Source organism: Zootoca vivipara, chromosome 10 (genome assembly GCF_965207765.1).
Source record: "Zootoca vivipara chromosome 10, rZooViv2.hap1.1, whole genome shotgun sequence".
Taxonomy (NCBI): domain Eukaryota; kingdom Metazoa; phylum Chordata; class Lepidosauria; order Squamata; family Lacertidae; genus Zootoca; species Zootoca vivipara.
Window position 1 is genome coordinate 32,573,894 of NC_142593.1, and position 15,044 is coordinate 32,588,937.

General features: G+C 39.4%; 1 protein-coding gene across 2 annotated transcripts in view; it reads left to right on the forward strand.

The window, feature by feature from the left end:
• MCCC2 (methylcrotonyl-CoA carboxylase subunit 2) overlaps positions 1–15,044 on the forward strand; it is a 31,268-nt gene that overhangs the window by 10,555 nt on the left and 5,669 nt on the right. For both annotated transcript variants that reach the window (XM_035099930.3, XM_060280223.2), the window contains 10 exons: positions 2,757–2,870; positions 5,375–5,439; positions 5,730–5,829; positions 7,460–7,555; positions 8,448–8,520; positions 9,037–9,113; positions 10,362–10,428; positions 10,917–11,073; positions 11,603–11,717; positions 11,932–12,017. In XM_035099930.3, the coding sequence (XP_034955821.1) occupies positions 2,757–2,870; positions 5,375–5,439; positions 5,730–5,829; positions 7,460–7,555; positions 8,448–8,520; positions 9,037–9,113; positions 10,362–10,428; positions 10,917–11,073; positions 11,603–11,717; positions 11,932–12,017 (950 nt within the window). The remainder of the gene's footprint in view (positions 1–2,756; positions 2,871–5,374; positions 5,440–5,729; positions 5,830–7,459; positions 7,556–8,447; positions 8,521–9,036; positions 9,114–10,361; positions 10,429–10,916; positions 11,074–11,602; positions 11,718–11,931; positions 12,018–15,044) is intronic.

Sequence of the window (15,044 nt, forward strand, 5' to 3'; positions counted from 1 at the left end):
ATCCTTGCTATTTAGGAGACATGAATTTCTTTTCTCTGTTTATCACATTAGTGTTTGTCTCTTGTGTGTATTTGGAGTTGGCAAGAAAACTGTCTCAGGTTTATTTTGTTAAACCCAGACCTCTTTGCTTTTCCTTTGTTTTATTTCAAAGGGACATTTCTTCTTCTTCTTTTATTCATGTGCTGCTGAAAACACATAGCAGTGGGTAGATTATTTTATACAACTTGTTTAAAGAAACTGTTTTGACCGTATCTGATCTTATGCTTGGAAGCAGAGGCACAGCAGCAGGAAGCAATTTGCTAGCACTTGACCTATATGGCTTTACCCCACTCCATCACCATTTAACTGGAACAGCTTTGAGTGTGTACTGATGTACCTCAAAACGGGAATTGGCATTCCCCTCCCTATTTCTGCACATCATTCTTTTACCTTTTGCACTGCAATCAAAATGCGTACTTGCCTCTTTGAACACTGATTTAGTTGTTCACTTTGTCCTTCCTTCCATATCTTTAGGAAGACTGTCTTCTTTTTAAAAAATGTTCAAAAGACTTCATTTGGAACTTTTTTCAAGAGAAAGAAATAATTTTTTCTTTTTAAAGTTGCAAAAGTTCACTGGGCAGAAGGGCGATGATGGATTCATGATACCATAGGTCCCAGCCGGTTAGTACTAGGCACTGTTTCTGAAGCTGGCCAACTGGGTTTTGCTTGTATTTGAGACTGGAAAGAGAAAGGTTTGTCTGACCACAAGATGATGAGTCTTCTTCAGAGTGCAATGACTCCCCAAATAGCTCTACGTATTTTGGATTCCCTCCTTCACTGCTCTCCCACTGCCAAGTGGCTGTCTGTCTTAATTTCTTTCAAAAGTGAGAATCTAATAAACTAGAGCAGGCATAGGCAAACTCAGCCCTCCAGATGTTTTGGGACTACAACTCCCATCAACCCTAGCTAACAGGACCAGTGGTTAGGGATGATGGGAGTTGTAGTCCCAAAACATCTGGAGGGCTGAGTTTGCCTATGCCTGAACTAGAGGATGTTTTCCCCAATGTAAAATTAATATTACGTAAGTCCGTGGGTAAATAGATGTCCCTTACACATTTAGGGGCTTCGTGTTTTTCTTGGATGATTGAGAAATATATTTGTCTGACCCACTGGGATAACAGACAAACCTTTATGAATAAATAAATAAATAAATAAATAAATTTCTCTTTCTGGATTCTCTCTTTTTTTAAATATGGCAACCCTACCAACTGGGATAACAGCTATCAGGTTATACATTAAAATAAATGATTCTTACTCATTCATACAAATTGCTCATATGTCTGGCATATAATAGCCTGGAGACAGTACAAGAGTTATTTTATCCATTTGGTTGTTGATTATCGTGTTATATATAAGAAACAAGGTCTTTACAGCCATGTCATAGTCCTAGAGGCATGTAATTTAATGATTGGGTTTCAGATAATATCACAAAATCGATGTAATTGCAGCCCCCCCCCTCCAGCTCTGTTACCTATATCTTTCCTAAGTTGTTCTTGTGGAATCAGATTTCTGTTTTGAAAAAAATATAATCCTGCCTTTCTTTTAATCAAACTAAGAAAATACTTTTTTCCTCATAAATGTCTTAATGATGTGAATAGTAGCCTGTAACACTTTGTCCTGTGCCTTTAGTGTTCTTAATGGACATAAAGGGGGCCTTTTCAGTTGATGATGATGCCTAATTTACCCTCGATTTTGCAAAGCGCATTTGCTTTTAATACATACCCACCGAGACAGCAAGGGCGGAAGGTTATATCCTTTCATTTCTCTTTCTTGCTTTCTCAAGCTCTTTCTATGCTTTTATGGTCATACTAATTTGGTGAAAATGTCATGCTCTGTGCTTCCTATTTAGAGGTCTGAGTGCACCGGTTGGAACAATATTCCTCTCTTACATTGCAGGAATGAAACTTTAAAGAAGGAGTGACTCTGGGAAGGGTTAATATTACTGTTCTATAAAACGCTGCCTGGAAGGACCCCTTGGAGGGGAGTGTTGGACACCACTTGGCAAGTTTGCTTTCTCTGCTTGCTGAGCAGTTGGAGGTAGAGGGCAGAGGCTTGTCTTTGTGCCTGAAAGCCCTTGAAGCTCCATCTTTCCAACAGGTGCAGAGTAAAAGAGAGAAAAAGAAGATAGCAGAGAAATGTGTGTAGCTCTGCCCGCTAACAGCTCTGACTCCACCCAATATCTACTGTGGCCCCCAAATGGGTTTTATATGACCTTCCATATAAAAAAGGTTTTCCAGGCTGGTTTTAGAAAGAAACAAACAAATAATATTTTTTTCCTGCAATACAGGAGATTGTACTGATCACTTTTAAATGTTCAGAGGCATCAAGACAGCATTCAGAGTGCAGCAGTGGTCCCTGCCACGCTGGTGCTACAGTGGTCCCTTTCAGTCCAAAGAACTATGGGGAGCAGCACCAACCAGCAAAGGCTCATTGATGCACCTTGTTGATGCATTCCAGACTTTAAAGTGACTTGCTCCTCCTTTGCACCTGGTAACCTTACACAGCAGCAGCAGCAGCAGCAGCAGCTTGCATAATTTATAGATCCAATTGACAGAACTAAAGAGAACTATTCCTCTTCTGATCAGCTTACAGTCTAGATGTAAATAAATACGAGCCAGTTGCTGCACGTTAGGTTCCAAGACTACAAGGAAATGAAGTTGCCCGTAGGTGAGTCTATTTGTTTTGTTGAACACTGTGTTTTCTCTTTGTTTTCTCAGATAGCCGTGGTTATGGGTTCATGTACAGCAGGAGGAGCCTATGTCCCAGCAATGGCTGATGAAAGTATAATAGTTGGCAAGCAAGGGACTATTTTTTTGGGAGGCCCTCCATTGGTGAGTGAATGGTTTTGAATGGATTTTGTAGGATTTCCTGCTTTTGTTTTAACATATAAATGTGTCACAGGCTTCTATGAAGAAATGGGGTCACACCAAAAACGATATCTGCCCTAGCTGTATCTCAGATAGTTGGAGAAAATGTCTGAGATAATATGTGTTCTATCATCTAGCCATTTTCCTTCCTGTATCCTTTTCAATGTGATGTAATCTATTACAGTGGTGCCTCGCTTAACGAATGCCCTGCTTAACGAAATTTCCGCTTAACGGAAGGATTTTTCGAGCGGAGCTTGCCTCTCTAGACAAATGCGTTTTACGCGTCTAGCGAATCGCGGTTTCCCATAGGAATGCATTGTAATTCAATGCGTTCCTATGGGCAAAAAAAAGTCGACAAAAATTCAGTGCATTCCTATGGGATTCGCTAGACGAATTTTTCGCTATAAGAAAAGACCCGTGGAACGAATTAATTTCGTCTAGCGAGGCACCACTGTATTTCCTTAACTATATCCAATTCTGCTTTTTAATTATATGCATCCATTTTCCAATATTTTGTCAGTCCTTAATTAAAAACATAGCTAACACATTAAAGGGGAAACATGATATGGAACTTTTAGAAGTTTGGAAATTTGTAGTTGTTGAAAAATATTTCAATAAAAAGTGGTAGCCACTACCTAGATTTTTTTTTGCATACCAAGATGATGCGGTGTCAAAGCTGAAACATGCACATTCATTGCTTGGCTTGCAGGGATAATGACTTCAGCGTGGGAAGTGTTTTCCTGGGTCAGGAATAGTGTTCTGGTACAAAAGTAATCAGCAGAAGCAGACACAGAAAATCAATAGGAAGCTCTGGATGACGAAACTCTACCATTTAGCCCTAATTAATTTGTTACTTAATTTCCTGCTTGAATTTTCAGCACTAATTATATCACTTTAGAAAAATGGAACAGACTCAGAGCTTATTGAACAGTTTTAAGCGTAAAATCTTTCTTTTGAAACAAATGATTTCTTTAAAAAAATGGCTTTGAGCTGCTCAGTTGAATGGAAATGGAGAATTGAGGTAGGCAGGCTCTGATTAGCATCAGATTAATATTAAAATGTTAAAATTACCTCCCGCAGTTTGGTCAGACTCATGTTGGTAGCTTCGAGAACACTGTCCAACCATATCGTCCTCTGTTGTCCCCTTCTCCTTGTGCCCTCCATCTTTCACAACATCAGGGTCTTTTCCAGGGGGTCTTCTCTTCTCATGAGGTGGCCAAAGTATTGGAGCCTCAGCTTCACGATCTGTCCTTCCAGTGAGCACTCAGGGCTGATTTCCTTAAGAATGGATAGGTTTGATCAGGGGTCAGCAAACTTTTTCAGCAGGGGGCCAGTCCACTGTCCCTCAGACCTTGTGGGGGGCTGGACTATATTTTTTTGGGGGGGGGAAATGAACGAATTGCTATGTACCACAAATAACCCAGAGATGCATTTTAAATAAAAGTACACATTCTACTCATGTAAAAACATGTTGATTCCCGGGCCATCCGTGGGCCGGATTTAGAAAAAGCGATTGGGCCGCATCCGGCCCCCGGGCCTTAGTTTGGGGACCCCGGGTTTGATCTTCTTGCAGTCCATGGGACTCTCAAGAGTCTCCTTCAGCACCATAATTCAAAAGCATCAGTTCTTTGGCGATCAGCCTTCTTTATGGTCCAGCTCTCACGTCCATACATCACTACTGGGAAAACCATAGCTTTAACTATAAGGACCTTTGTCGGCAAGGTGATGTCTCTGCTTTTTAAGATGCTGTCCAGGTTTGTCGTCGCTTTTCCCCCAAGAAGCAGGCGTCTTTTAATTTCGTGACTGCTGTCACCATCTGCAGTGATCATGGAACCCAAGAAAGTAAAATCTATCACTGCCTCCATTTCTTCCCCTTCTATTTGCCAGGAGGTGATGGGACCAGTGGCCATGATCTTAGTTTTTTTGATGTTGAGCTTCAGACCGTATTTTGCGCTCTCCTCTTTCACCCTCATTAAAAGCTTCTTAATTTTATGTTATTTGGTTATATTTTTATGGCATTTAATACTCTACTCAATCAGCTATGTCCACTGGGCATAGTGCAAAGTGCTCCATCCCCTCTTCCCTTTCCAGCTTGAGTATCCCTCTCTTTTCTTTCCAGCATTAGCACCAAGTTTAGCACAAACCAACTGTGTAGACCAGTGTTCATTGCTAGGTCCAAACCTTGGTTTATATGGGCCAAAGTAGTGAACTTAAGAGATTCTTGGATGAGAGGTGGGGGAAGTTACAGGCAGGGTCCAAAGCCTGAAAATTTCAAAGATTAATGTAGTTAACTTTTTTTAAAACAAACAAACAAACAAACAAACAAACAAACACATAATTGCATTGCTGCTTATCTTTGTAAGCTGTTTTCGAAGCCTTTTCAGCTATGGACTGAAATTGCTTTAAATATATAAATAACAACCCTAGTTCTATGAACTTCTGTGCTGAGACTTCGTTTTGTGATTTAGGTTAAAGCAGCAACAGGGGAGGAGGTATCAGCAGAGGATCTTGGTGGTGCTGATCTTCACTGCAGGTAAAACAAAACACTCCCCTCCACCTTCAGTACATTTTAATGGAACATGCCATAAATGATGTTGCTCTGAACTGTTGTTGCATTCACCTTGCTTTAAATAATGGTAGACTCTTCTGCTATCAATGGATATTACTGCTAAATGCTTACCCTTTATTTCTCAAGTTTCCTTTGTGTTTGGGTTCTATGGCCTGTCATTCCCTGCCCCCCCCAAAAGTATTTCACCATTGAATAGTAAATAAAAATATACTGCTTAATAACATGCCATGGTCTTGTATTTTAAATCTGTGCAGAAAATCTGGTGTAACTGATCACTATGCTTTGGATGATAACCATGCACTCCATTTAGCTAGGAAAGTGGTGAGAAGTTTGAATTACCAGAAGAAAGTAGACGTGAGTATGTTTTGTTCAGTTTCCTTTGAAGCAATGTATGAAATAGAATACTTAGAATGTGGCTTTGGTAGTAGTGCTGTGCATTTAAAGTTTCCATTTGCACTGTGGCCTATTGAAAACATAGCACCGCTGGTTTCTTAATCATGGTTCGATTGAGAGTGGACTGTAAGCTTATGTGTTCCTTCCCCTCTCCCGTTTCGATTCTACCCACCCTCCCTTGTTAACACTATCCCTGGAGCAGTGTGTTATCTGTACGGTCACTAGCCAGGTTTACTCTAGGCTAGAGTTTGACATCAGAGTTTGGCCCCTTATTAAGTGTTGCTCAATTAAGTGTTGCTCAGTTAGAGCCATTGAAATTAATGCACATGAAAAAGTGAAGTCCATTAATTTTAATAGGTCTACTCTGAGTTAACTTCAATCATGGTTTTCATGTAGGTACAGATATATCATTCAACAGACCAAGGTTCATATGGTGTTCATATGGTGGGAGCGAGTGGCAGATGAAGTAAGCAAGTCTGAAGATGTATTAAACTGAGTTCAGAAAGTGGAACAGTTATGCCTGCGCTGGCCCTGACTAGATATTAGACTATTATTACCTTTTTGGACCAACAATTTAACTTGTAGTGGCACTTAGGATAGTATACATCATCCATCCTATCCTCCTGTCACACACAAATTCATCTAATCTTCCTTTCTCCGTTCCAGGGTTATGTGTGATTGTAATGAAACCACAGGTGTTCCTGAACTTTGATTGTGATGCTCAGTGTGAGTTTAGGAGCATGGTAGTATCACCTCCTTGAGCAGAGCTGAAGCTGGACACACCTGCAAGAAAAAAACCTCCTTTGGTCTCAGGGAGAGAGAGTTGGAAGGAGAGCCCTGCTGTGCCCTTCTCTCCTCCTCCTCTTCCTCCTCCTCCTCCTCCTCCTCCTCCTCCTCCTCCTCCAGGGGTGACCTATTTGGGCTTTAAGGCTAATTTCTGCAGAGGCCATCTGCTAAGTCTCAGCACAGCCCAGTGTGCCTCTTTCCCCCCTAGCAGCTCAGACTGTTGTCACAGCAAGACTTTTGCAACAACAGGATGGCAAAAATAGAATGATACCCCATTCCCAGTCCCTTAACCAGGGTTCAGTTTTCTTTCTATCTTTTATTTAATTTGATTTCATACCCACCTTTTCCTATATCCCTTTTAAAATGTGTTGGGGATGGGTTTTTTTTGTTTTCATTTTTATTATGAATTTTGTGTTTTTATATTGTGATTTTATGTTGTAACCACCCTTAGACCTGAGGGTGTAGGGTGGTATACTAATTTAATAAATAATAGGGTCCCAAGGTGAGTTACAACGATAAAATATATAATTACAAAACAAATGAACAAATTGTAGGTCAGAACTGAACCATAAAGCTGCTTTGGAAATGTGTACCGTAAATTACTGCTGGAACTTAGAAAGAGCTGCGAGGAAGAGAGAAATGTTCTAAATCCAGGATAAGTTTAACTGCCATGCTGAATGAATTGTTACTCAGATGCAAACACTTGAGCCTGAGCTGGTATAGAGAGAGACTGGAAAAGCCTGTAGGAAAATACTGACGAGCATTTTGATTAATTTGTGTTTTTTTGAACTTTAAATTATTGCAGGTGACAATAGAACCGCCGGAAGAACCTTTGTTTCCTCCTGATGAACTTTATGGGATAGTTGGAGAGCAGCTTAAAAGAAATTTTGATGTTAGAGAGGTATAAATACGAAATATTGCTACTGTGTCATGTACAGAAGAGTGTTCACACATACTGGTGCATATAGTGTATATTATGTGCTACCTTCTGGCACAAGTCTGCCAGACCACCTTCCAGGAACTCACATGTATTTTGCAAGTTACTGAACTATGTTTCAGTTTTGTGTGGAGCTACCCTTGGGCTTGGTCTAGAGGCTGCAGTTCGTGCAGAAGGCAGTGGCTAAGTTGCTTGTAGGGACAAACGACTGCCAGCATATAAGACCTTTCTTGCGGGGTTTGCACTGGCTGCCAGTCTGTTACCAGGCCAAGGTCAAAGTGTTAACATTTGGCCCTATGGAGCTCAGGACCATCTTATCTCTTATACACCCAGAAGATCACTGCACTCAGTGGAAGAGTTTCTCTTGTAAGTTCTAAAGATCTCAGTGTGGCTGATCCTGTGTGGAATAGCATTCCTGTTGAAATATGGCAGATGTCCACTATCTGCGCATTCCAGAAATAACTGTAAACATTTTTGTCGTCAAAAGTTTTACCAGCTGGATAAATGTGTCTTTGCCATGATTGTCTATTTTGTATTGCTTTAAATCTATCTGCTGCTTTTTGTGTTCTTAATTGATTTTGGGTTTCCCCCCGCTATTTTTATTGTACCTCACCTTGAGACAATTGTGAAGAAGGTGACTGATGACGGTGATGATAACAGCTACTTTCTATAATAACTGGGCTTTCAATTTCAAACACGTTCAGCCTAGTGTGTTCCTTCAGCTGGTGGTAATGAAGCCCAGTTACTTCGAATTTAATATCAATCTAATACAAAAGAGAATGTGATCTTAAAAATATTTTCAGTTGTAACAAAGGATGAACTAATAATGTGCGTCTTGTTTGTTTTTCTACTTAAGGTCATTGCTAGACTTGTAGATGGAAGTAAATTCGATGAATTTAAAGCCTTATACGGGGATACCTTAATCACAGGTATTATTTTTAAGTGATTAGAAATCAACTTTCCTGCAGCTTTATCGTCTGCTATACATTTCAGAAAGTAGTTTATTTGTTTGCTATGGACTTAGACGCTTCTTATGATATCAGAATCAAATTTGCATAATGGTTCCTGAGATCAAGGAGCAGATGCCATTTTGAATCAAGATGGTGAACTGAACCTTTCAAAACCACCTATTTTCTCTACTTATTTTAAAACTGAACTGATTTTTTGTCTTTTGTTTATAATTCCTGAGGAACGCGAGGTATGAAGCTGCTAATATTTAATACATTGGAATGTGGGTATGTTTGCCTTTTAAAAATATTTTGTAAGAGGTTGTGGAAAATTAACCATTCATATAATATATATGGAAGAATTGTGGCTGCAGGCCTGAAGCTCTTATTCTTAGAATACTGATTTCATTCAAAAGGTGTTGGAATGTTTTATGCTAGTAGCCTTTCATTGTGAGGTACATGTGCAATTTTCTCTTATTCTCATTTCCCCCCCTCTAGGATTTGCTCGAATATTTGGTTATCCGGTAGGAATAATTGGAAACAATGGTGTCCTCTTTTCAGAATCTGCAAAGAAGGCAAGTATTACATACGGTATTGAAGCTCTGCCTTCCAGATTTTCATTATTGCTGAGAACAAAGCAAACACCAAAGACTACATTCAAAGTGGGTAATTAATTACCTTTTTGGTAGTTACTTATGACAATAAGCATAACCAAGTCTTCAAAATAAAATAATTTTGTGTTTACATTTTCTGACATTTTAAGGCAGGGATGGGGAACCTGTAGGCTTCCAGATGTTGCTGGACTGGAACTCCAGTTGGCTGGGGAATTGTAGCCCAGGACATCTTCATGGCCGCAGGCTCCCAATCCCTGTTTTAAGGAAATATAATTACTCTTGCTGGTTTTAGATGTAAATTTGCCCAATACCCAAGACATTCTGTCATAGTTTTATTGTTTGGTTGTGTGTGTATGTAATAATACTGACTTACATTTCAGGGTTGTTGTAAGGGTTGCAACTAGTCAGGCATCCCCAAACTGCGGCCCTCCAGATGTTTTGGCCTACAACTCCCATGATCCCTGGCTAACAGGACCAGTGGTCAGGGATGATGGGAATTGTAGTCCAAAACATCTGGAGGGCAGAAGTTTGGGGATGCCTGAACTAGATAGTGCACGTGAAACGCTCTGAACATTTGTACAGATGCTAAGTATCATTATTAACAAAGTTATGAAAGCTTTTTCTCAAGACCTGCCACACTGCAATAATTTTTTTAGTCCAACCTGCTATTTTGTCACTCTTAATGGCAGTGATCTAACGTACTATTTCTAGCATTCAGTACCGTAGCAAACTTGTTTCCTCAGTTATTACCACCTACCATTTATCACATCCTTATGTGTTGAAACTTGCTTCAAAGCTATTTTAGCAGTTATCGGGGAATGAGTAACTTCTTCATGAATCAGCTGTTTAAGGAGATAAGTAACACTAATTGGGAAAAGTTGTTTTGTTCTGAAGCAATTTGAGAGTATTACTACAGTTGGAAAAAATAAGAGACAAGCTGATGCTCAGGTATAGGGTCATTTCCAATGGAGGGAATTGGGAAAGTGCAATTATGTGTTTGAATGTTTTTTTAAATTAAATATAAGCATTATATTTCATGTAAAAGATTGTGATTTTGTTATATACATACACACACACACACACACACACACACATATATTTATAGCAACTTGATAAAACTTTGTCATGGAAGCACCTATTGGTTTTACCAATAGATGGGATTGAAGATAAGCTCTCAGTAGATCAACTATCTTTTTACTGTCTTTACAGGGCACCCATTTTATTCAGCTTTGTTGTCAGAGAAATATTCCCATTGTGTTTCTGCAAAACATCACAGGTCTGTGACTCGTTATGATTTATGCAGCTGAATCTCAGGGCAAATCAATTATTTGGAGCTGCAGATTCATTGCATAGCCCTTGGGCAACTAAATATGTAGTAGGAATAAATATATTCCTATCCATTATTTATAACCTTTGCTTGTTTTTTTTAGGAGAGCTATAGAGCTGACATTAAGTAAAGTGTTATTAAAGTGTATTAAAATCTAAGCAATATATAATGACTGAAATTAAGAACAAGAAACCCTGCCCTGAATGTTACAATCAGCAAGGACTGTTATCTTAAAGTAAGAATAAATTAAAACCTTTATGAAAACCAACTTGGTAAAGCAGTGAGGAAGCTATTTTTGTCGTGTTTTAGTTGGGCCCAGTAAAGGTGTTACCTTACTGTTGCTTTTGGATTCTCTCCCCACCCCCTCTGTAATGGACCAGTAAGATTGCTTTGCAAAATTGTTTGACATTGGTTTTGCTACTTTTATAATTCACTAGGTTTCATGGTTGGTAAGGATTATGAAGCTGGTGGAATAGCAAAAGATGGAGCCAAGATGGTAACTGCTGTAGCATGTGCCAATGTGCCTAAAATAACAGTACTAATTGGAGGTTCCTATGGTGCTGGAAATTATGGGATGTGTGGAAGAGCATATAGGTAAGTACGTGTGGCCCAGGCAGACTATGCTACCTGTGTTTATTCGTTCAGAACACCTACACAGGTGAATTAGTGAATGCATACATTCGTATGTCCTACTCATTGTATTAGATCCCTTGGTCGTTCCAGTTACACGGTGCTCATGTCACTTTGTATGTGCAATGTTGCAGTATCCGGGCACAGAAACTAAAATACCCCTCCTTTATAGCTAGAAAAACTTGATGAAAATTTTGATGCTCACTGCAGGTATCAACAGCTTAGAGTTTATGGATAATTAAGCAGTATAACAACAATGCTAAATGAATTAAATAAATGGCATGGTTAAGGAAAATGGATCTTTGTTGCTTTCATATTATGCAAATCACAATGACAGTAAGGAAGTTTAGGCAGGTGATGGAGCGGGTCTTTGAAATTCTTCCTCTCCCTATGCCCCTCAAAAATAAAATTAAATTAGAATAATTCTGGAGTAGGGAATTTGGAAAAAAGCAGGAGATTTGTGCCCTGTTTTAGTTTGTTTTATCTTTTTCAGTCCCAGATTCCTTTTTATGTGGCCAAATGCTCGGATCTCAGTTATGGGAGGAGAGCAAGCTGCAATGGTTTTGGCTACAATAGCCAAGGACCAAAAAGCAAGGGAAGGGAAGCAGGTGAGTGTTGTCTGTTACTGACGTGGGTAAGAAGACAGGTGTAAATCAGGGAACGGGGCAGGGAGAGAGATGTGAGATTGAAACTTGCTGGTTCTCATTCTTGCCATGCTAACCTATGGCCTTATGCAACCAGTGTGCAATATCACTTATTAATATATAGAAGTGTAGCTCTTGCAGACTAAAATCCCACTTTCTTTCCATATCAATTCACTAGCTAACTGAAGAGGAGGAAAAATCTCTCAAAGAGCCAATCATCCGGAGGTTTGAAGAGGAAGGCAGTCCTTACTACTCTAGTGCACGGTAACATATAGATTATAGTTTAACATGCTATGGTGTTTTCCTTCCATGTTGGTGGTTATGATAAAGCTTAACCTGCAAAGATGTTGGATTGTCACAAGACTCAGACAGATAATGCATTACTCTTCCATTAGCGGAACAGAGACTTGATTGGATCAGGCCCTTTATTATAAACTGTTTTTTAAACATTGCTAATGTGCAAAGTGTTCAGTCCTGTGCACCCACAAAATTGGTAAATAACCCACACTCCAATTTAACAGATGAAATAAAGGGACCCCTGACCGTTGGGTCCAGTCGCGAACAGATGAAATACAGTCATACCTCGGTTTAAGTACTCCTCGGTTTGAGTATTTTCAGTTTAGGTACTCCGCGGACCTGTCTGGAACGGATTAATCCTCTTTCCATTACTTTCAATGGGAAAGTTTGCTTCAGGTTAAGTACGCTTCAGGTTAAGTACAGACTTCCGGAACCAGTTTATGTTTGTAAACCGAGGTACCACTGTACTGAGGTTCAAATATAATAACTCTAGTTAAGGCTATTCTGTGTACCTGAGGGGGATGTGAAGTCTGATAACCAAGGATCAAGCTCAGTACTCTTATTTACTAGCCGAAACTGGCTTTTCATGATCTGCTAGAGATAAATTTACATGGATCATTTTGTATTTTACTAGGCATGAGAGTAGCTAGCATCTCTTAAAATTACTAAAGCAGAGTGTATGTTTATTATGTTATTTAAAATCTTTTATTTAGTACAGTAATAGTAAGCCACATCTTTCTTGTGATACCGTAATTCAAGAAACACATTTGAAGAATGCTAGAGCTTTTATCTTCCAAAAAGCAAATAAAACTGTTTACCACAGAGGATATATTTTACTTGCATATGAATTACCACCTTGTAAATCTGATCAGCCAGATTTATTAAAAGGTGTTAATAAGTGTGAGTTTAAACACAAAACTTCACTGACTATTATTCATTATCCCTGTCCTACTGCCAACACCAAACAATTGCAACAACCCGGGGCGATCCTTTTTTTCTTGAGAGTTGACATAGCAGGCTGTGTTGCATGTTGTCACTAAGCCATTGTTTAGCATTCTGAAAACAAACTGCAATGAGCCTTACAGGGCTTGCTTGCTCCCATCTTCCCCTCTCCTGATCCCAAACAACTGCAAAGAGGTTAAGCTCACAGCTTGCCATGTTCTCTGAACCCAGACAAACTGTGACCAATGTTAAATATACCTGGTTGCAATAAATCAGCTTATTCAAACCACAGTCAACATTGACTGTAGTTTTGCAGGGTTCAGATGATAGGCTAAAGCACAGTTACACTAAAGCAGTAATTTCCTATCCATTGGCCATTCCAGAGGAAGAAAAGAGCTTGCAATCCTGAGGTTTACTACAATTTGTTCTCAGAATGCTAAACCATGGTTTTAGCATTAAAATCCAAATGCATCCAGCGTTTGTGAATTACTCAGTTCTCACAGACTTATCTATATAGTAGTAGCCTATCTTGTACTCCTTGCTGTCAACTGGAAATTCATGGTCTTTGATATAGATTGGCCTTAGCAATAAATACGAATCTGGGTGCTACATCTCAGTTGCAAAAATATGTGTGGTTAAACTGCTTGAGGACCTGGCTTTGTCTAGCTGTCACAAAACCTCATATGTCTCCCCAGGCCAGAAGGGACAAATAAATACATGTATTTTCATCTTTTATTATTGGATTATGCTGGAGTCAAGAAAGCTTCTCATTGAACTAATTACATTAAAGAAATTATCATCAGACTGTATGTGCTTAAACCAAATCCTTAATTTGGAGGTATTTCCCCCCCTCTCTGTGTTCTCTTCTTGGATATAATAACTGGAGGCCCTTTATAATTTTTATATGTGTCAAAGGCCTGAAAAATAATTGGATTTTTAAGCATGCAGTATGTGCATAGTTGTGATACAAGAAACATTTGCCTTTCAGTGGATGATCTTGTAAGCAGTCAATTAGTTATTGGTTGTACAAAGGTTATTTTAAGTTTAGGCTTTTAAACTTGTCTCTAATAAGAAATGTTCATTAATTGTGATGAAAAGGCTAAAAATTAGAGGCATTCCATCATTCTTTGCTTCTAAATTTGAGATCTTCATGAGAGAACATTTCAGACATGTTTGGTCTGCCTCTACCTATGCGAAACAAAATTAATTTTTTTAAAAAAATCCTTCCAGTAGCACCTTAGAGACCAACCAAGTTTGTCATTGGTATGAGCTTTTGTGTGCATGCACACTTCTTTAGATACCTATGCGGTGCTTGACCTTTTCAGTAATAAAGTATCTCTGATGCTCTTCAGATCCATCATTAAATTGCTGCATTGTTAAAGTACTTGGAAAAATAGGATCTACTAAGAACATTTCATATACAACCTCATTGAAAGGAATAGGACTTACACAAGGGCACAACTGTGATTGCATAGAATTTCCTGATAGTTTGTATCCACTGATATAATTGGGCAGTCTAGATTCCCTTTTCCAATTCAGCTTCTTGAACTTTGTTGAAGGTACCTCTAATGATCCCCTGCTTGTCATAAGCAGTGTTTTAGGTGGTAAAAGGTAAAGGACCCCTGGACAGTTAAGTCCAGTCAAAGGCAGCAACTATGGGGTGTGCCGCTCATCTCACTTTTCAGCTCGAGGGAGCCAGTGTTTGTCCACAGACAACTTTCCAGGTCATGTGGCCCGCATAACTAAACCGCTATTGGCGCAACAGAACACCATGGCGGAAACCAGAGCACACGGAAACACTGTTTACCTTCCTGCCGCAGCAGTACCTATTTATCTTCTTGCACTGGCACGCTTTCGAACTGCTAGATTGGCAGAAGCTGGGACAGAGCAACGGGAACTCACCTGTCACAAGGATTCGAACTGCTGACCTTTTGATCAGCAAGCTGAAGAGGCTCAGTGGCTTAGACCACAACGCCACCCGCAAGCAAGAGCTCCAAAAGCCTGTTTTCTGCACACAAATTATATGTACAGTACTTTATACCCTAAGCATTG